This window comes from Strigops habroptila, chromosome 5 (genome assembly GCF_004027225.2).
Source record: "Strigops habroptila isolate Jane chromosome 5, bStrHab1.2.pri, whole genome shotgun sequence".
In the NCBI taxonomy this organism is placed as follows: domain Eukaryota; kingdom Metazoa; phylum Chordata; class Aves; order Psittaciformes; family Psittacidae; genus Strigops; species Strigops habroptila.
Window position 1 is genome coordinate 50,795,161 of NC_044281.2, and position 20,992 is coordinate 50,816,152.

Sequence of the window (20,992 nt, forward strand, 5' to 3'; positions counted from 1 at the left end):
TTAATGAGGTGGGAGGCTACCACAATGAGCTGAAGGAAATAAGGGAAGTAGGCGAGTTTGCAAGGGGTTGGGAAACAGGGGTGATTAGATGGGGGAAGAAGGTGGATGCCAGGATTTCCTGCTTAGACCATGTTTTTCACTCTGCCTGAAGTTGAGTAAAAATAATATGGGCATCAAAGATGTATTGTTGGTTATAGTAATCAGGCTTCTCATGAATGGTGATGCCTAGGAAAGCTGCACAGGTTTCAGTCTGAGAGGGACCGTCTGCTAATGCTGTGCTGCAACCGTCCTCAGTAATTTCCTTCTGTGTGCTATAATTGAACATCATCCATTATCTGCTGTTCAATCAGTATCAACACCAAAGAGGAGATTTGTGTAATAATAGAAAACTAAAATTACTCTTACATCCAGCAGAACTGAGAGCAGCCCAGGGTGGCTGGTGCCCATTTACCACTAATGGCTGGCTTCAGCTGTGGGGAGGGGAAGGCTAACACCGATCAGGTAAGGGAGCTGATCCCGTGAAGACCAGCTATGGCCTAGGGTTTAAACTGAGTAAATAGACTGAGTGCTTCTCCCATCTGGTGAGGCTAAAAACCTCTGAAATGAGCAAGCTTGGGCAGGCCCAGGCCAGGCAGGAGGATGGGGCCCAGTGGGCAGCAGCCATGTTGGGGCAATGGGACTCTCCTTGCTGGGAGCTGTGATGGGCTGAGGGCTGCTGTTAGACTTCTCGTGTGGGATTGCTTAGAGATTGTGTAGGGGAATTCCCCTTATGTTTCCTGGAAAAAGAGTACTGGGAAGAGAAACTGTCTTTCACGGGTAGAAGTGAACAGGTGAAGGGTTAAAAAAAGTTAAAAATTAAAGGCACTGTTAGACATGCTGTTTTAGGTGATGTATGGTATTGATGTGGTGTACACCAGCCAAGTAGACACAAGAACATTGTCATTTTCTGTTGTTAAGACATCTCCATTTTGTACTCATTTATAATTCAGAAAACTAAAATGAAATAACGTGTATGTGAAGAAATATTAATATGCCTTTGGAAACTTATAAAACATAGCAGGAGGTACCTTCCTGCGCATTGGTCCTCCCCATTGAGCAAAATAGCTGAGGTGGCAGATCTGCCATGTCTCTCTGCCCTTTTGTCCAGCAGAAAGGGGAAAGATAAAAGAATATCCTTGTTGTGTACTTGCAAGATGAACAAACCCAGGATCTCAGATCAAATAGGAAAGACCTCAACTAATCTCTCCTGTGACATTCACTCCCTATGCATTCAGTGGAGAAGCAGCCTTGCAGGGTCTGCTTGGTGCATGTTATGGCATCAGGTCCTGGAGAGGGGAAGAGAAGCATTTAGGTGGTGGTGTCTTCAAGGGCAAGTTTTTTACCTCACCTGCTATTTAGTTAGAGCTTAGTGGGAGCTTGTGTAGATTGTGAAGACCTTGTGTAACATAACTCTGTAAGCAGGCTGAAGTGGGATCTTCTGAGAAGTCCCTCCCAGATTTCTTTTCACAGAGAGTCTTACTGCAGCAATTTAATTTTGAGATAGTAAAGGCATGGGTAACTCTGGCAAAGAAATGTTTATGCTTGCCAGCTATAGATAGAAAGAAAAAATTATTTTCTGTGAGAGAAAGTTAGGATTGTCATACTAGTTCTGTTGTTTCTGTTGTTAGATATTAATGTATTGTTTGGTCTCAAGCTGTACCATGAACACAAGCGATGCATTGCTACTACTGACAAATCTGAATGGCATCTGGCTGTAATCATTAGGAGTTAAACATGTAACCACGGAGCATGTAGGCTTAAGTGTACTAAGTAGTTACAGAAACATTCATTTAACACTTGATATAAGCCACTGTTGGTTTTTTATAAGTAATAGGGGAGCAGTTTACAGTTGAACTACTGTATAGACAAGAAGAGCTGTGTAGCATTAGATGGAATACTTGGAGTCTCAGGCAGTTTTGTAAATGTGTTCTATTACAAATAAGTTTAATGGTGTACATTAAAAAGGAAGTGTATTTAAACGTTTATGGTCCATACCATGTTAGGTGGAATTACAGTAAATTGCTACGTTTCATTTCTGTAATTGTCTTATAAACTGCTAGTTGATATTGTCCTGCAGTCTATGTTCAGCACATTTTAACACGAGTCATATTTTGGACAGCTTGTGTAAGCTCTTCTGATTATCTCTTAAGGGTATATATACATATGTGTTTTAAAAAAAAAGATATCTTTCTATTAAAAAAGCGTAAGAGTTCAACACCTTCGGATGACTCTGTGTACTGTTGAGAGGGTTGAGAGGGGAGGGATCATGATCACCTCCCATGCAGTGATTATGAGGATGCACAGAGTAATTTTCCTATCGCTAATAGTTCTATAAATATATGATTATGAAACATGGTCTTTTCCTTTTATTTTATTTAATTTTTTTTCCATTCCTGTAGGAACTTGGAAGTAACAGCCCTCCACAGAGGAACTGGAAGGGAATTGCTATTGCGCTCCTGGTGATTCTAGTTGTTTGTTCACTCATCACTATGTCCGTCATTCTTTTAACCCCAGGTAACCTACTTCTTTATTTATCTTACTGAAGGTGTATGATTCATAATGCAGTCATTTAAATTACATATAAATGTTAAAGTATCTCTTGCTCTTAAGCATTGGTAACTTCTGAATACTATAAATTTGGTGCCTGTAGGGACTCGAGTTATTGGAGGCCTTGTGGAGCAGAAGCATTTGGCTTGGCAATAGGTCCTTAGGATTGTGCCAGTCTTGAGATGGCTACAAGCAATCCTTATTAGCTTCAGCAGGTGTGACCTGACTTTAAGATTTTGTCACTTGGTGTAATTTCAAATTCACAGATGATCTAAGAGAAAGCTGTATGTCACGGAAAACTGGTGCTGAGAACGCAACTTCTCACTAAATCAGAAGCATGCATCGTTCGTATGTACGTGCACAAGCTTTTTCCCTTTTCTTTCTCTCAAAAACAAAGAGAGGAGAAATTACTTAATGGTTCAGTTACAGAAAAAAGCAGGATGAAGGGCAAGTAGTAGACAAAAAAAGCAGTTGAACATATAAAATAGTTATGCTTAATTTTTTGGTGGTGGTTGTTCCAATTTGATCCAGGTTATTTTTCTAAAGGTTTTCTTTTTGCTGCTGGGGCAGCAACCATTTGACTGTGTCTAGAAACCTAAGAGAAGGAAAAACTACACAAGTTTTAAAGAAAAATATCTTTGAATTTTTTTCTCAGATTGAAAGTTATAATTTAAAGTACTTGATTGGATGCCTAGATAGTAAATATTGCTCTGCAAATGTTCTGCCATGCAAGTGCCCAGTTTGTATAACTGAAAAGGTTAATGAAGTGCTTTTTAGTTAAATAATGGTTCCAGACAATTTGACCACTGTATGAAAAAATCAGGGGGAGCTGAGTGGGTCTGTGCATGAGCAAGTATGGTAGTAGACTTCTGCTGCTTGAAAGGGAGGTGGTGAGACTGAATGGAAAAGCATCAGTAAGCTTTGCTTGTTAGAGGGAATGAGACAGCTGGAGAGAGTATGTAGGAATGCCATGGAATATTCTGTTTCCTCTGTTTGTATCTATTATGTATGCATGGTGTGGTCCAAGGAATGATAAAGAAGTGACTGTGCTTATTTCCACTTAGAAGATTTTGAGAACAATGAAAGCAAAATTGCGCTGCTGTGTAGTCTCATTGTATCAGAGTTTCTTCAAGGAATCATAAAAAACAGATGTTGAGGGCAAATGGTGGCCTGGTAGTCCTGGTACATTTTAAGACAGAAAACTCTTTTTCTTTTCAGGGAGAGGTAACTTTTTTTTTTTAAGGCTTGTAAAATCTCAGAAGTGTTATGGTGGAATCCACAATAATAAACATCAGTTCTGGCTCTTATTTCTATATATAATTATTAATTGTAGAAACATAAATTGAAGTCTTTGAAGGCATTTGTGGAAAAAAGAATAATCAACATAGGGATTTTTTTCTTTTTTAACTTTTTTATATGTTAAAAAAGCTCAGAGAATTACAACATCTCAAAATCCAGAGAACTTGCTTGAGAACTGGATGTAAGCTAGGACCTACATTTCAGTTCCAGTCATGCGAGTGGAAACTAGTTCTGTCAGCTCAGATGTTCCAAGATATCCCATAGAGACTCTAAAGCTTGATATAAATAAAAACCCTCTTCCCAAAATGATCTGGGTCTGTAAAACTGGGGTTTCTTGCAGGTTGGAAATCCTTTCCAGAAAAAGCTATGGAGGTACATTGTAGGACAGCTACTTTCCCTATTTTGATCCTAATCAGTGCTGTTCCCCACCACTTTCATGAGTAATTAATTTTTTTTTTTTTTTTTTTAAATATTCTGATACTCTGCCAGTTTGCTGACAGGTACTAAGCACTGTAGCTGAAATTATATGGTCTTCAATATATGTAAGATCACTTTGGGATGTCTAGCTTTTGAGGGAAGAGAAAACTCTTACAGGTCTGGCTATTGCGAGGTGCTCAGTTCTAAGGTGCTACCAATCTGTTGTTATAAATACTTGGTTTTGAAAACTCCTCTCATAAAATATAGTATTTGTGAATTAGGATGTTCAGTGCAATAATGAGAATTTTGTCCTATACTACCTTGAGATAGTTCAGAGTGCGTTGCTTTTCATTTCTAATACTATTTTGAGCATCAGAGATTTCTTTCGCTGTTTGGTTATGCCCGTACTGATGGGTCCTTTTTAGATTTCATGTAAATTCCCCTTAATACTGTACATCATGCTGTTTCTTTTTATGGAGATGATAATAATTTCAGATGGTGGTTGCTCAGAAGCCTAATTGTTTTGTTGAAAGTAAAAGAGTTATTTACTGATATGTCAAATCCAACGGAAGTTCTCTCTTTTGTCTGCAATTATTTATACATTACTTTGTCCACAATATAAGAAACTCTCAGGTCCCTATGCACTTTGACAGTTGTCATTTGACTTCACTCAAACTTTGAGCAATAGTTTTCGTGCCTTTTATGATGAAGGGATCAAGACTTCCATATAAAATAACAAGCTTTTAAAAGAAAATCTTGTAAGTTACATGCAGAAGGCTTCAAAGAGGCTTTAGGTTCTACTAAAGATACAAGTGATATTAAAAGTAAACAGAAATTCTTGATTTCCCTTTTTGGTGGTTTTCATTACCGTGAATACAACATGAATATACAACACTAAGCAGGAACAGTTTTGAAATAAGACATGTATTTTGACCTGCTAATATCTTAACTTCTGTTAAAATATGAAATATCTGTGTTGCAGTTCTGTTTGTGGGTTTAGTAAATTGTACCAACAATATTAGTAATATTTTGGTCCCTTTATATTGCTTTTTATCATCTCTGATAATACTCAGAAACTTTATAAATGTATTAGTGTTATGAACAAAGAAATGGAAAAATGTAAGACTAAACCATTCAGTAATGTAAGGGATTAGTGGCAGAGTCTTGATGGACTCCCAGTCCTGTAACCTCTTACTGGGACTCAACAGCTCTCTGTGAACCTCTGTGGAATAAGGAGTAAATTGAAAAAAAACAAACACTGCACCCGCTGAGTATAAATTACTACACTGCTCTGTAGCCAGGAGTAGAAGGCTTGCAGGCAAGTATCCTTGCTAGTTTTCTTCACAACTAGGTAAGTGCAATGATAAAGAAACTGCATGAAGATACCAAAGAAAGAGATTACTCTTGTTAACGAAATAGACTAGAGTGTGGAAAAGCTTTGGAGTTTCAGGAGCCTGTCTGTTCTCTGGGAAAATTTAATTATGAATCTAGTGATTTTTGGGTAATAATAGATGATTACTGGAGAAGTATTTAAGAGAGAACAAAAGAAGAAAATACCATGGGAATAAATTTATAAAGTTTCTTTATATTGGGAAATAATGGTCAGTGCAGAGATAGAAATAGCTGTTTCTGAGATGCCATCATTTGGATTATATGTCAGTATAACATGGGTGTCTTTCTTGTTCTGCTTTTATTCTATTTCATGTTTTTGAAATTTCATCACATACCAGCACATAGTGAAATATTCATAGATAGATTTTCTGGGATCAGTGCCTCACTCCTGCCTTTAAATCAGCATCGTTTTGTGCTTTGCATCATGACAGTGCATTCCACATTGTAGGAATTACCCGAAGACCTATCTGATCAACACTGCTGATCTGTATTTCAAAACTGAAAAATGCTCAATTGGAAGTACTAGCAGCTGAAACCTTTTATATGAAGAATCACCTAAGAACAGCCTATGAGTTGTACAGACATTGCCACCCACAACACTTAAGGCTGTTGCCTTATTTTTTTGCCGCAACAGGTATTTTGTCGCAACACTTAAGGCTGTTTTTCATTTTGGAATGACAGTTCTACCTACCTCCATGTTAACTTACAGTTTCTGAAAGTGTGGCAGACTCCAATGCTCTGTGCGGGACTCCTTTACTGGGATGTTGATATTAACTTTTAAACCATGCATGCTGATATATGGTAATTACTGTTGAGCAAAATGTCATGTAACTCTAATCATAGGCTCAAAGCAAATTCAGAGTTTGCTATCTCTTGATGAAAGAGGAGAAAGTTTTGCAAAAACAAAATGCTTTAAGGAATATTTAGGTGAGCCAAACTGACAGAAACTGCTTTTTTGAAATTGTTTTGAGCAAAATCAAGCTCGAGGAAGAGGATCCATTTGGATCATATCCACTAGATAAGTCTTCTGTTTAGAACAGGGTTGGGACCGACCTCTCCACGCCATCTCTCATGCTATTCTTAAATTAATAGAGGGCAAACTAAAAAATATTTTTGCTGAAGTGGAAATTCATTACCAGAAGATTCAGGGTTTGGTTCAGTGCTGCATAGGCTCCCTGTACCTACTGTAAATTGGCAAACAGGATGTGATATCTGACTACTTTCTGGCAAGTTGTTTTTCTATTTTCATGCAAATATAATACGAACTATACCAATAGTTCATATACTAATTCCCAGTTACTGATATAGCTGTTACCTTGCATACAGTTTACTGCTGTTTTGTTTTGGGTTTTTTTTCCCCATTTAATTTAATTTCCCCATTGTTAAGTGCCATGTCAGATGGCATTTAACATCAAGCCTTTATTCTAGTTTCTAGCGTTAAGCCTTTTTGTTCCACAGAAAAGCCAGTAAGGAGTCTGAGTTTGTAATATACTACGCTATGTCATTATTAGTTTTATTTTCTAAGGTATAAGGTAAATTTTATGAGGGGTATAGACTACATTTAATCTGAAAAAATAATATCCTATAAACTCATGAAAGGTAATGAGGCTATTAATTTCTACTTTTGCAGTCTTATAGTTTCATAGCACAAACAGGTCCATCATTTTGAATAAATGCACACCAGTTGTTGAACTGTTGTTAGTTTCAGGCATAGTTAAAAAGTATCCATTTAGTTTTTAGCATTTGATTTTGTTTGTATCTTCTGTTATCTGTGTTCACTTTCCATACATAATAGATATCATTTCAGACCAATATCTAGAAATCTGTGGGAAATAGTGTGAGGACATGGCAAATATGATTCCTTCAAGGAATCATTCAATAAATTTAAAATGGAAATGAAAAAGAGATAGTATGCAATTTGGTAATTTGGCAATGAAGTGCACTATTTAAAATAAACCAAGTTTATCATAGAATCATAGAATGTTTTAGATTGGAAGGGACCTTAAAGATCGTATAGCTTCAACTCCCCTGCCATGGGCATGGATACCTTCCACTAGATCAGGTTGCTCAAAGCCCTATCCAGTCTGCCCTTGAAAACTTCAAGGGATTGGGCAGCTACAACTTCCCTCGGCAACCTGTTCAGTGCCTCACTACCCTTACAGGGAAGAATTTCTTCCAAATGTCTAATCTAAATCTATTCTTTTCTAGCTTAAAGCCATGCCCCCTTGTCCTATCATTACATGCCCTTGTAAAAAAATCCCTCTTCAGCTTTCTTGTAGGCCGCTTTAGGTACTGGAAGGCTGCTCTAAGGTCTCCCTGAAGCCTTCTCTTGTCCAGGCTGAACAAGTGCAGCTCTCTCAGCCTGTCTTCACACAAGAGGTGCTCCAGCCCTCTGATCATCTTCGTGGCCCTTCTCTGGGCATGCTCTGACAGGTCCATGTCCTTACGCTGAGGGCCCCAGAGTTGAATGCATACTACAGGTGAGACCTCACAAGAGCAGAGCAGAGGAGCAGAATCACCTCTCTCGACCTGCTGGTCATGCTCCTTTTGATGCAGCCCAGCATACAGTTGGCTTTCTGGGCTGCAGGCGCACATTGCTGGGTCATGTTGAGCTTCTCATCAACCAACACACCCAAGTCTTTCTCCTCAGGGCTGGTCTCAATCCATTCTCTGCCCAGCCTATATTTGTACTTCTGATTGCCCCGACCCAGATGCAAGACCTTGCACTTGGCCTTGTTGATCTTCAGGAGGTTTGCGTTGGCCCACCTCTCTAGCCTGTCAAGGTCCCTCTGGATGGCATTCCTTCCCTCCAGCAGGTTGACTGCCCCACACAGCTTGGTGTCATCAGCAAAGCTGCTGAAGGTGCACTCAACCCCACTGTTCATGTTGCCGACAAAGATGTTAGTGCAAGTCCCAGTACTGACCCCGAGGAACACTGGTTGTCACTGGTCTCCACTTGGACATTGAGCTGTTGACCACAGCTCAACTCTTTGCATGCAACCAATTCCTTACATACCAAGTGGTCCATCTGTCAAATCTATGCCTCTCTACTTTACAGACAAAGATGCCGTGTGGGACAGTTTCAAATCATAGAATGGTTCTGGTTGGAAAGGACCTTAAGATCATCTAGTTCCAAGCCCCCTGCCATGGGCAGGGACACCTCACACTAGACCATGTCGCCCAAGGCTCTGTCCAACCTGGCCTTGAACACTGCCAGGGATGGAGCATTTACCCCTTCTTTGGGCAACCCATTCTGGTGCCTCAGCACCCTCACAGTAAAGAACTTCTTCCTTACATCTAATAACTTCACCTGCTTAAGTTTAAACCTATTATCCCTGTCCTATCACTACAGTCCCAGATGAAGAGTCCCTCTCCAGCATCTTTGTAGGCCCCCTTCAGATATTGGAAGGCTGCTATGGGGTCTCCACGCAGCCTTCTCTTCTCCAGGCTGAATGGCCCTAATTTTCTCAGCCTGTCTTCGTATGGGAGATGCTCAAGCCTCCTTATCATCCTTGTGGCCTCCTCAGGACTTGCTCCAACAGTTCCATGTCCTTCTTATGTTGAGGACACCAGAACTGAATGCAATACTCCAAGTGGGGTCTCACGAGAACAGAGTAGAGGGGAAGAATTCCCTCCCTCGACCTGCTGGTCATGCTCCTTTTGATGGTTGCTTTCTGGGCTGCGAGCGCACACCGCTAGCTCATGTTCTGTTTCTCATCGACCAACACCCTCAAGTTCTTCTGCAAGGCTCCTTTGAATCACTTCTCTGCCCAACTTGTAGCTGTGCCTGGGATTGCCCCAACCCAGGTTCAGGACCTTGCACTTGGCTTGGTTGAACTTCATGATGTTGGCATTGGCCCACCTCAGAAGCATGTCAAGGTGCCTCTGGATGGCATCCCTTCCCTCCAGCGTATCAACCAAACCACACAGCTTAGTGTCATCGGCAAACTTGCTGAGGGCGCATCAATCCCACTGTCCATGTCGCTGACAAAGATGTTGAACAGGATCAGTCCCAACACAGGCCCCTGAGGGACACCACTCATTACCAGTCTCCATTTGGACATTGTGCCATTGACCGGAACTCTTTGCCTGAGTCCATCCAGCCAATTCTTTATCCACCGAGTGGTCCATCTGTCAAATTGAGGTCTCTCCAGTTTAGAGACAAGGATGTCATGTGGGACAGTGTCGAACGCTTTGCACAAGTCCAGGTAGATGACATCAACTGCTTTGCCCCTATACATCAGTTCTGTAGCTCCATCATAGAAGGCAAAATTGGTCAGGCAGGATTTCCCCTTAGTGAAGCCATGTTGGCTGTCACCAGCCACCTCGTTGTTTTTCATGTGCTTTAGCATGCTTTCCAGGAGAATATGCTCTATGATCCCTTCTTGGAAATTAGGGTTATAATTCTGTTTTTCCAGTCGTCAAATGCTTTGCACAAGTCCAGGTAGATGATGACAGTCATCCCTTAACCACCAGTGCTGTAACCCCATCGTAGAAGTCCACCAAATGTTTTAGGGACAATTTACCGTTAGTGAAGCCATGTTGGCTGTCATCAATCACCCCCTTATTGCCCATGTGCTTTGGCGTAGTTTCCAGCAGGATCTGCTCCATGATCTTGACAGGCACCAAGGTGAGAATGACTGGCCTGTAGTTCCCTGGGACCTTTTTTTTTTTTTTTCCTTTTTAAAAATTGGGGTTATATTTCCCCTTTTCCAGTCAGCAGGAACTTCACTGGACTGCCGTAACTTAACAGATATGGCAATTTCATTAGCCAGTTCCCTTGGGGCCCATGAATGCATCTCCTCAGGTCCCATGGACTTGGGCAACTTCAGGTTCCATGGATGGTCTTGAACCTGATCTTCTCTTACAACAGTTCTTCATTCTCCCAGTCCCTACCTTTCCCTTCTGCAACTTGGGCAGTGTGACTGGAGCACTTGCTGGTGAAGATTGAGGCAAAAAAGTTGTTGAGTAACTGAGCCTTTTCCTTGTCCCAGTAACCAGGTCTCCTGTTTCCCTCCAGAGAGGTCCTGTATTTTTCCCTAGTCTACCTTTCATGACCAACATATCTAAAGAAGCTTTTCTTGTTGCCCTTTACATCCCTGGGCAGATTTAATTTTATCAGGGCAATAGTTTTCCTAACCTGATCCCTGGCTGCTCAGACAATTTCTTTGTTTTCCTCCCAGGTGACCTGCCCTTGCTGCCACCCTCCGTAGGCTTCCTTTTGTGCTGGAGTTTCTCCAGGAGCTCCTTGTGAATTAGATAAAAGACAGAGCAGAGCTGGTATACCTTACTACTCTGACAGCCTTACTGTACACAGTTGATGTATTTAGTCATTTCTATTAAAACAGTTAATAATAAAAAAAATCCTGGGAAAACTAAACTGGTTTTAGTAAGACAATTTTTGGCAACATAACTGCTTGTGTGAGCCTAATTGATAGTTGGCAAACTGACAGAATATAAAGGGTCACAACGAGTAGAGATAGGCTTAATAAAAGTTAGAAGAGGAATCCTTTTGGGATCACAAACAGCATCAGGAGCAGGGTGTGTTGAATCAAAATCGGTGATGGAAAACAGCTTGTTGAGGGTAGGTAGTCAGCAAGGTTATGGAGAAAGGGGAAAATGAGTATATGAAGAGCCCAGTATTTGAAGCTGTTAGGTTAGATGTAGTGTTTTGAAGACAGGGAACATATTTGTGGAGCTGAGTAGAGCATATATAACAACATGTGCTTACTTTGAAGATAAAAACTCAGAGTGTGGCAGGAGCAAGAACTAATAAGGTCTCATGATGTGTAAACAGAGGGATTAAGTATAAATCAAGAGAGATAATGTTACTCTGCTGTAAATCTCTAGTAAGACTGCAATTGGCATATTGTGTCCTATGCTGGACTTGGAGACTAAAAAAAAAACCTCAAACAGGTTATTTTGATCCCTGAAAGGTAAGAAGAGGGCAAGAAGTTTATTTAAGGATTAGAACGTTTGTCCTGTGTGAGAGAATTTGAACAACTTTGCATGCTTAACCTCCTAAGACATCAAGTGAAAGGAGAGTTGATTACAGTGAGTAAATGCTTACTGGGGCCCTGCTGAGACCTGGAAGGCAGGCGCATGCAAAAAGCAGCAGCGCTGTGAAGTCAGCAGCTGTGAGGGCCTTGTGTCTATGGTAAATTTACGATGTGAATTAAAAAGGAGTTTCTCTTCAATACAGCAAGGATTCACCTTATTAATAGTAGCTGAAGTGGCTGCAGCAGGCAGTGCAGACATTTAAAGGCAAAAAAATTCCTATTGTTGTTTATTCCAGTGAGCTTTCAGCTGAGCCTGAAATTGAGAAATTTGGCTGAATAAAGACCGATAATGAAACTATGATGAACTTTATTCACTGTGAAGGGGTCACATTTTCATCTGAAATGTATTACAGGATACGACATTTACAAAGCATGTTTCTTGGTTAAAAATGTGCTCGTAACTTATTGGGTTGACATAAAGGTAGCAAGATTACTTCTTAACTGCTATGATTCCAGATAGTCTTTTTCTATAGGTCATCAGCAGCACTGTTTAATATCAGCAATCTGTAAGGACAAAATCTGACTAGCAAAAAGGTCCTCTCATAGAGAAGGGGGATGCCTAGCACATTGGAAGGGAAAGCTCATAGAGCAGAGGAATACTGCAGTAATCTATGGCAAACCTGCCCAATAATGGTAAAACGATTAAATGATCTGACTGGGCATCTGTCTGGCTGATTGCATAGGAAGTGCATCGATGCATATTTTTGCTAGCGCAGAGGCAACGTGTAATGCAGCTTTTGGCAGCTGCTGTTCTAAATAGCCTAAAACAGTTAGGTGAGGTGCGTAGCTGCTAGCAGTGAATATTCATTGGAAACTTTCTGTTTTGACAGCAAAACTTTTGCTTTAAAAGTATTTCTGATTTCACATGTTCATGTGACTATTTACTATTTAATCTCAGTTACTTATGATTTCTTTAACCTACAGCACAAGTAGAATTTATCAGAGCTTCTTTTTCCTTTCTTGAACTATGGAGATTATTTTTGGAGCTGACTTTTTATTTTGTTTAGAAAATCAATGTTGGCTAATGTTCAGAAGCGCAATATTCCTGGGTTCTATCATGTTTGGGAAAAACACAACGCTGTTAGCCAATATTATGTTGTGCTTGTCACTAGAGAGTAAGCACAGATTAATAAATGTGCACATAAATATATATATTAACATTTTAATTTGTAGAATAAGTGAAATTGGTTCCAAATTTAATTACAGGAGTATCTTACTTAGTTTCTGTTTGCGTAAGGTGATCAATTCACCTACATTCTTTGGCTGTCAGGAAACTTTTGTATTGGTTTGTAATGAGACTTCTCTTGTGGTGTAGGGCTGTGGGAGGAAGGACCTTTGCCACTAGAGTCCTGGTATAATAAATAGCCAAGCACTACATTCTTCAGTTGTCCCAGCCTAAGGTATCAATGTTTTTTTCTCTGAAGCTCTGCTGAAGAAAAATGAGATGTTTTCTTAAAGTGAAAAAAAAATGAACGAGGAAGGTATTGTTATTGATTTTATCAGGACCTTTGAACTACATGTTCTCTTTCTATAATTCCAATGTTTTCCAAATTACACTGAATATGTTGGTTTTAATAACTATCTAAAATGATCTTGTTATGTTTATTTTAGATGAACTTGCAAATTCATCAGAAACCCGGTTGTCCTTGGAAGATCTCTTCAGAAAAGAGTTCATAGCTCATAATCCAGAAGCCAAATGGATTAATGGTAGGTGTATAATCTTTCATGTAATTTGAAACTAGATGATAGTTTTGAGTGTTGGATATCCAGGCTCTGAGAAAGAATCAGTTAAAATTTCGAACTCTCTTGAAATTGGCCAGTGTCCCAGTTTTCCTTATAATTCTGAATCATGTCTACTACATTAATTTTTGAAGTGGCTTTCTAATTTTAAACATCTAGTAGAAACTCACTAAAATTTTCTGTTTATGCTACTGACTCACTTCGAAGCAAAGATGAATTGTTTTTAAGAACTGGATCTTGTTTATGGATTCACCAAAAGATCTATTCATAAAATAAAATTGTTCTACTGGTATCTGAATTTTGGGGTTCTTCACATCTGGAGTGGATTCTTAAATGTTTATGTGTATTTGTACAGCTGCTTTTAATTTACTTTATGTAATTGTATTTAATATTCTACTTTATCAGATGATTTATAAATGGTATGCAGATTCCCAAAGAATTTATGTAACAGTTTTAATGTAAAAAAGAAAACAAATTCTAACTACTTGTTTCAACTCATTGAGCTTTTCTCTTGATCTCGTGGGTTGTTCACATTCTTTCTGATTGCAAGAAATGCAGAAGTAACACAACAGCAACCATCTGTTTTCTGTCATTATAGCTGGATCTTTGTACTACTCCAGGTGTTATAATCAAAGGAATAACAATAGGCTTTGTGCAAAATAGAGTATTGTTAAGGAGTGCTCTATGGAAGGTAGGAGTTTGGAAGTTTGGTGACTGCATATGTAAATCCAGAAGAACTTTGCATGGAAAGTAAAAAATCAATTATATTAATCAACTATGGTGTTAAGTGATAAGTAGAAGGTGGTTTTCATTTGTAGGAAGCTATGTGATTGCATTCAATTACTGCTTTATGATATTCTCCAAAGAATGAAATGGGTATAGCAAGGGTAAGAGCATTTCAAAAAAAAAAAAAAAAAAAGGCTAAAAGGGAGAAGAGTATGGTCAGTCTTTGTTTCCAGGAACAGCTCTAGTGTTGAGTTACTTGTTTCCAGGATTTTAGGGGAAAGAAGAGGGAGGCTTTGTGTAGTTTCCTGCTATTCCCTTTCCTCCAGCTACCCCAATGACCATACATTTACTGAGATGCCCTTAGTTTCTTCTTTGAACGGCTATCTGTCTCCAGTCAGTGCTAAAAGCTCTGGTAGTGGTTAAAGCCAGAACAGTGCCATTGCCAAGAAGAATGTTTTCTTGTGTTTGGCAGAAAACTTTTTTCCAGTTGACTTTTTGGCTAATTAAAACCTAATAATTTTTTAATGAATTCGTTATCTATTAAATTCACAAAGCAACTGCCTTTGGCCGCACTTACTTGAAAAATACTGCTCCTAATTGTCAATTAAAGTTATAGCATACCCAGTATTGTCAATTAAAGTGGTCACTGGAAGCAGGTAAGTACATATTGAAAGAAGATTCTTATGCTAGTTCTGTACATTACTCTTGCAATTCAAATTCCATGAGGTTACTCATCTAAGAAAACTAATAGTCATTCTTAACATGCGTATTATTCTGTGCATGAAAATATTACTAATTTCAAAACTCAAAACAATAAAACTAAAGGGTTATGGATTGAGTTATGTTAAGTATTGTTAATTGTATAAAACATGGAGTTTATTGTATTTTTTAACTCTGTTCTACAGCTTGTGATACAAGTTTTTTTTAAGAGTTTTCTAGATGTGGTAAAAAGAAATGTAGAATTTGGTGCTAAACTCCTGTGTGGATACAGGGGTTTTTTTTGTGCTCTTCAAAATCCATCTTAGGAAACTCATATTGTGGAAGATAATTTTACTAGTATCATGCAAAAAAACAGAGGTCATAAGCAGTCTAGTCTAAAAGCTGTGAGATTGTACAGTTATGACCTTTTCCATTTATTGAAAATAATATTAGATATGCTGTTTAATAAAGAAAGGCGCTGTGTTTTATTAGCAGTACAGTTGTACTAATATCCAGTCTCTCTGCAGTGCTGGTTTTCTCAGCCAATATGAGAATTCCTAAGCTTGCAGTTAGGTGTTTTTCTGTGTTTATTTGTGAACAAAGCAACAAAGTCCAGTGGTACAAAAATATAGGAAAGAATGGACATTTTCTTATTAGAATGTGTGTGTGTAAATTGAGGAAAAAGTGGTGATAATGGAGGATTTTACTAATTGTTTAGTATGTTTGATAAGCGTAGAAAATTATGTATAGGTGTTTTGGTGGTGGGCTTTTTTTTTTTCCTGCATTTGCTTTGAAAATTCGCAGTATAGTCAATGAAATCAATATCTTGGATAATAAATAAAATGAGGAGGAGTCTTGCAAAGTAACATTTCTGCTTCCTGCTTCTAGTTTTATTTTTAAGATTTGGGATTAAGATTGTATTTTCTTTCCTGTCATGGTAACATTGCAGTGGTGGCATTATATGCATGGAGAATGAAATATATAACTTAGTATTTAGCATTTAATACTGTGGAGCTGCAGGGAAGCATTTGGCACTTTCTTTGAATATTGGCAGAGTAAGTGGACGGTTTCAGCCCAAAATAAGTAGCTACTTCCTACTACTTTTTGCTCCTCTTGGGGTAGCATAATTTGTATCCAGCTGAAAGTTTTTATCATCTTGACTTCCTGGTAAGGGATGGGAATAGAAATTGAAAAAGCGATTCATGCTGTAAGCAGTTTTTGCAGGGTCTAGAGAATACTTTGTAGAAAAAAATCACTGATTTAAGGATTTCAAGTGCTAAATGAATCACTGCGTTCTTAGGTAACGTCTAGTATTTAACCTCTGCCATTTAATTAAGCTTTCTATACTGATGTTTGAATTTTTTAGACATTTTTCAAACACAGTGTTATTTCTTCCTTGTTTTCAAGTTCCTCCACTACAAAAATCATCCCCACAGAGTTATTTCTAGTCTACTCTTTAGTAGGAAAAGCTCTTACATACAGATGTTTTTACAGTCCATTTCCTCTTCTGCTTGAAACTGAGTCCACGATTTTATGTGCTTGCCACCAAAGTTAATAACTATGTAAATCTTTAAAGCTGCAGGGGAAATGTCCTTTATCTGAGATAATCAGCTGTTGCCAAAGAAAATAAAAGAAAAATTTTGAGCTAGTTTTAGAAGTGACAAAATATATTCACAGTTAATGTAATTTCAAGATGTATCTACACAGGTATCTTTCAGATTTTTTTTCTGCCTTTTTTTCTTTGTTTTTGTTTGTTTGTTTGTTTTATTTCAAAGACAGGTTTGTGATTTGGGGTTTTGGGGTTTTTTTTGCTGTTTTGTTTTGTTTGGTTTTTTTTTTAAACCTTACTTGGATTTTTTACTTTTTTTGGTAAGAGTTTACAAAGAAAATAAAGAAAATATGGATGATGGCTAGTATTTTTCTTACAAATAATAACTTAGTAGCTTACTAAACTTTTTTGATTATAAATCTGATCACTTCAACTGCATATAAGAGGTCATGGTGGACAGTATACACAACCACCAATTATTTTAATCCATGTCAATCTGAAAGTGTTTGGTTTCAGAATGCCTTGCAGTTGCTTAGCATAGTTTCAAAGATGTTAAATCAGAGTACATCTTCCCTTAGCATTATTGATCTTCAGGTTTTCTAACAGGAGGTGGGAATTTAAAATGCTGCTAGTGAACAATAAAAGTACTTAAATCTGACAACACATTACTACTGATAAGGCTTTGCATTAGGTGGCAAAATGGCTTGGTTTACTTAAGTACAAAACTGCAATGTAGTTCAAAATAGCCAGAGTAATGAAGTTTAACTGAGTTAAACTTCCCTTATGCTTTCCCTTGCCAAAAAAACTTGTTGAGAGACTTAATGTATCTCATACTGCTTGTGTCTTGGATTCTAACCGTTTTGCAACAGGGACCAGTCTCTGCTTCAGGTCGAGCATAGCATCTCATTTCATGACCACACTTTGCTTTAGGACCTTTTTGCATGCATGCTAGTACGGTGCATTTAATGGAAGATGACAACAAATGTATCATTGCTCTATTAGTTGTTCATAAAAAATGACAATATGACCAGTCTGAAGGTGGATCTTTGAACCATACTGAAGCATTTTTTCAGGATGGTTTCTTAATTTCTGTTAAGTAACTTAGAAATATGTATGCTGCTCTGTGAGAAATACTGAGGGCTCACAAGGTTTGCAGTCTAATCCCTAGATCTTTGGTAGTGTGCTTGCATCTCTTATTATAAGGGACTCTGGCTGTTAATGACAATGAAATTCAGAATCTTTAGCTATATTCCTTTGGTGAATATGGATGTTAGTGTTTGGATAATCTTTCCTAACCTTTCCTATATATGATAGAGTGCATTGACTCCTTGTTTGTATTCTGTTAGATGGGTATATAGTCAGCACAATTACAAAAATTTTCACATATCTGAATGAAAAGGTGTTGGAGAATGACCTGAAGTCTGAATGACGGCTTGCAGCAGGCTGTGCCCTGGAATCCTGTCTTGTGCTAAAGCTCAGGGAATCACCTGAGTAGGTGCATATGTGCTTCACAGAACCAGAAAGGATGTAGGCATCTGCTTAGGGTTGTAAGTGCTTTTCTGAGATTGTGAGAAAATTAAATATTTCTCTCTTTCTGCCTTGCTTGCCTCTGGAGCAGCTGTTTGTTCCTGTATTCAGTTACCCTTGCAACACCATGTCACAGGAAAAGTGTAGGGTAACATGTATGGCTGGGCAGCATCACATCTCTTCAGGCAAACACAGTCCTGCTGATGCAATAGTTAAAGATTTTGGAGTAGTGAGGGAGAGGACTGGGAAGGTGCCAGGTGTCAGTGCAGAGGGAAGGGCTTGCAGTCGCACTTCAGGGAGGGGAGTGATCTTTGAGACGGCAAGAGATGATAGCAGAGATTTCCTCCTCTTGTAGGACTCTACAAAACAGGCTCGTCTCACAAGCAGCAGCCCTTTCTCTCTGCGTTTGGGAAGAAGAGGGAAGTCACTGGGAAGTCAGAGGCAGTAGGGAAGGAAGACTTTGACCTTTGCGGCAAGGGGAGGGGATAAGGTGGAAACTTGTGTTTCAAGAAGGGTTTCCTGCCTCATACAGAAGCTGCATTTTCTCTAAATATCAATCTTCTCTCTGCCTCCCTGTGCCTTGTCAGACAGGAGCTGCTAATCCATACTCTGTGTCTTGAGCAGGTGGGTGCTGGGGCAGGCTGCTGTCCCTGGCAAACTTCTACCCTGTCGCCTGCCAAACCGGCGGCTGATGCTGGAGATGGGCAACCGCTGCCCTGTCCTGTCCCCCCGCTTAAGCAGGGCTCTGTATGTGTGTGAAGGGGAGACAGACACAGGGAGGCAGTTGGTGCTCACATCTTCTGCTGCAGATGGCACAGAGAACCCTAAAATAGTTGGGGGTAGGTTTGTCCCTTGGAGTCATCCTGGTGAACACAGTTCTATTCTTCGACTAATCAGACTGAACATAAATGCACCATTTTGATGAGAGATTTCTGGAGAAAATGTACATTTGCACCTATTTCTTCTTTTGTAAAACCCTATTTTTGGAATGAGGTTTATAAACTTGTCCAGCATAAAATCCTAGATTGTGCTGGCAATCTCAGCAGATGTAACGTTTTAGGATTTAATTTCCAAAAGCAAATAATTTTTCATGCACATATGTTTTCAAGGCAAAAACTCTTGAGTACTTTTTATTTTCCCCCTTTTTACAGTTTCAGTGTGGTTTTTTTGGTAGATCATAATAAACCAATCTATCTCGAGTCAGAAATACTTTCACTCTTGAACGTGATGCCTTGAGAACAGCATCAAAGCAATAGATGTCTGGTTTTGTTTTAACTCAGGTTATTGTACTTGTTTTAGGCTGTTTTTATATTGTTTCTAGATTTCCTGTGTTAGCTTCAGCTTTCATTTTCTGAGTAATATTTACTAGTTCTGATGTTTAGTTCTCATGTTTAGTTTCATGAATCAATTTTGTCAGCATGGAGGAAAAAAGAATGGGTGATGCCTGCCCTTTTGAAAATCAGTGAAACCAAGGCGCTGGTTTATGGAGGAAATCCCTCTTCCCCATTCACATTTTATTTTGCAAACATTTATTGTGTTTAGTAGAGTAGTGGGTTTTTGTGTTGTTTTGTTTTTTGTTTTTTTTTTTAATTAAAAAGGAATTATTAAACCATTTTTGCTTTGCAGTTGAGCAGTCTATCACTTCACTGCAATAGACTGTGTATTATCATGGAAAATATTACCTGGCTGAAGAAGTATTATTAGTTCTCATGACATGTTTGGTTTCCTTAAAGAGCAGATGGGACAGTTTGCTCTTTAAGACAAAAAGAGACAGTGGCTTCACATAGGTTTATTTGTGGTTGTCCCTAGCACCTTTCTCATGCTGCACACTGCCTTTATCACCTGGGGATGAAATGTGTAGATAGTGGCCTTTTCTCGAGCTGGTATTTTCCTTGAGCCTCTGTTGGCTCTTGTCTGTCCTGAAAATTGAATTAAAAAAATGATTCTGGGAAACCTGGATTGATGATGGTTGAAATTGGTTTAAAAATTGGGGATGATAAAAATGGAAGTGATTTGGAAAGCGCAGCACACAGATTTCACAGTACCACGTGTGCCAATTTCGTTCAGGAAACCATGGTTTAAAACATTTGACAATTTTTAAAGGAAGCTTTTCCTGTTCAAATGAGGCAAATATGAACTTTATTTATCAGAGCTGAGCATATAATGTTTGCCAATAGATATGGGCTAAGTTCAGGAAATCAGTCCATCAATGATATAAAAGAAGGCAGATTCTGCTCCAGAAGGTTGTTGCTGAGTTGGAATCAATAAACAGACAAATATCTCTATTAGAATTGCATATCAATATATGTTAGCATTACTCGTGTGATTTATGATGGATATTAAGAGTGAAGTCTTATATTTTTTCCCCCATCCCTTAATGAGATGAGAGTCTGAAGTGGTAAAACTGGAGTGCAGCCATTGCATACAAGTGCATTTTCGGTGAACCAGGAGCTGTATGCGGTGCTCAGATATTTAAGTTGTGATAAGATGCATTAATGCTCTGTCAGGGACTTGGTCAGAAGTGAAAAGAGGTATATGCAGTGGTGCTCTTGCCAGCTCTGCATAGAGCTTTCATTATTTTTCTGAATCTGTAGCTGTTCAGAGCCTGAAGCTGGAAGCCAGGCCAGGGAGTGGTTTTTTTTGCCTGTGGTTCAGTGTGAAGGGTTTATTTCTGAAAGGCAGCAGAGGGTGTTTGGACTTTGGTTCCCTGTGCAGGGAAAAGCAGAACATAGAAGAGCAAGTGAAAAAAAAAACCTAGATAGCACTCCAATCTTTGGAGCTTTTAGCTAAAAATCTTCTGTCATAAAACTCTAGTATTGGTGTGAATTACACACCCAGTTTTTGCCAAGTCTGAAGACTACGTTTTGGAAAATCCCCAGAACATTTGAAAAGATATATAGAGTGTTTTTAGACTGGCTGAAATTTCTCTCAGAAACTGCTAAAAAGGGGAATAAAAGTTTTGGTTGGTACTGTTCCACTGATTTATTAAATAATTTGT

The 20,992-nt window shown here is 38.8% G+C and overlaps 1 protein-coding gene across 3 annotated transcripts in view; it reads left to right on the top strand.

Annotated features, from left to right (window-relative positions):
• The window catches only part of DPP10 (dipeptidyl peptidase like 10), a 557,376-nt gene that overhangs the window by 319,084 nt on the left and 217,300 nt on the right, over positions 1-20,992 (top strand). For all 3 annotated transcript variants that reach the window (XM_030487513.1, XM_030487512.1, XM_030487514.1), the window contains exons 2-3: positions 2,439-2,553; positions 13,365-13,460. In XM_030487513.1, the coding sequence (XP_030343373.1) occupies positions 2,439-2,553; positions 13,365-13,460 (211 nt within the window). The remainder of the gene's footprint in view (positions 1-2,438; positions 2,554-13,364; positions 13,461-20,992) is intronic.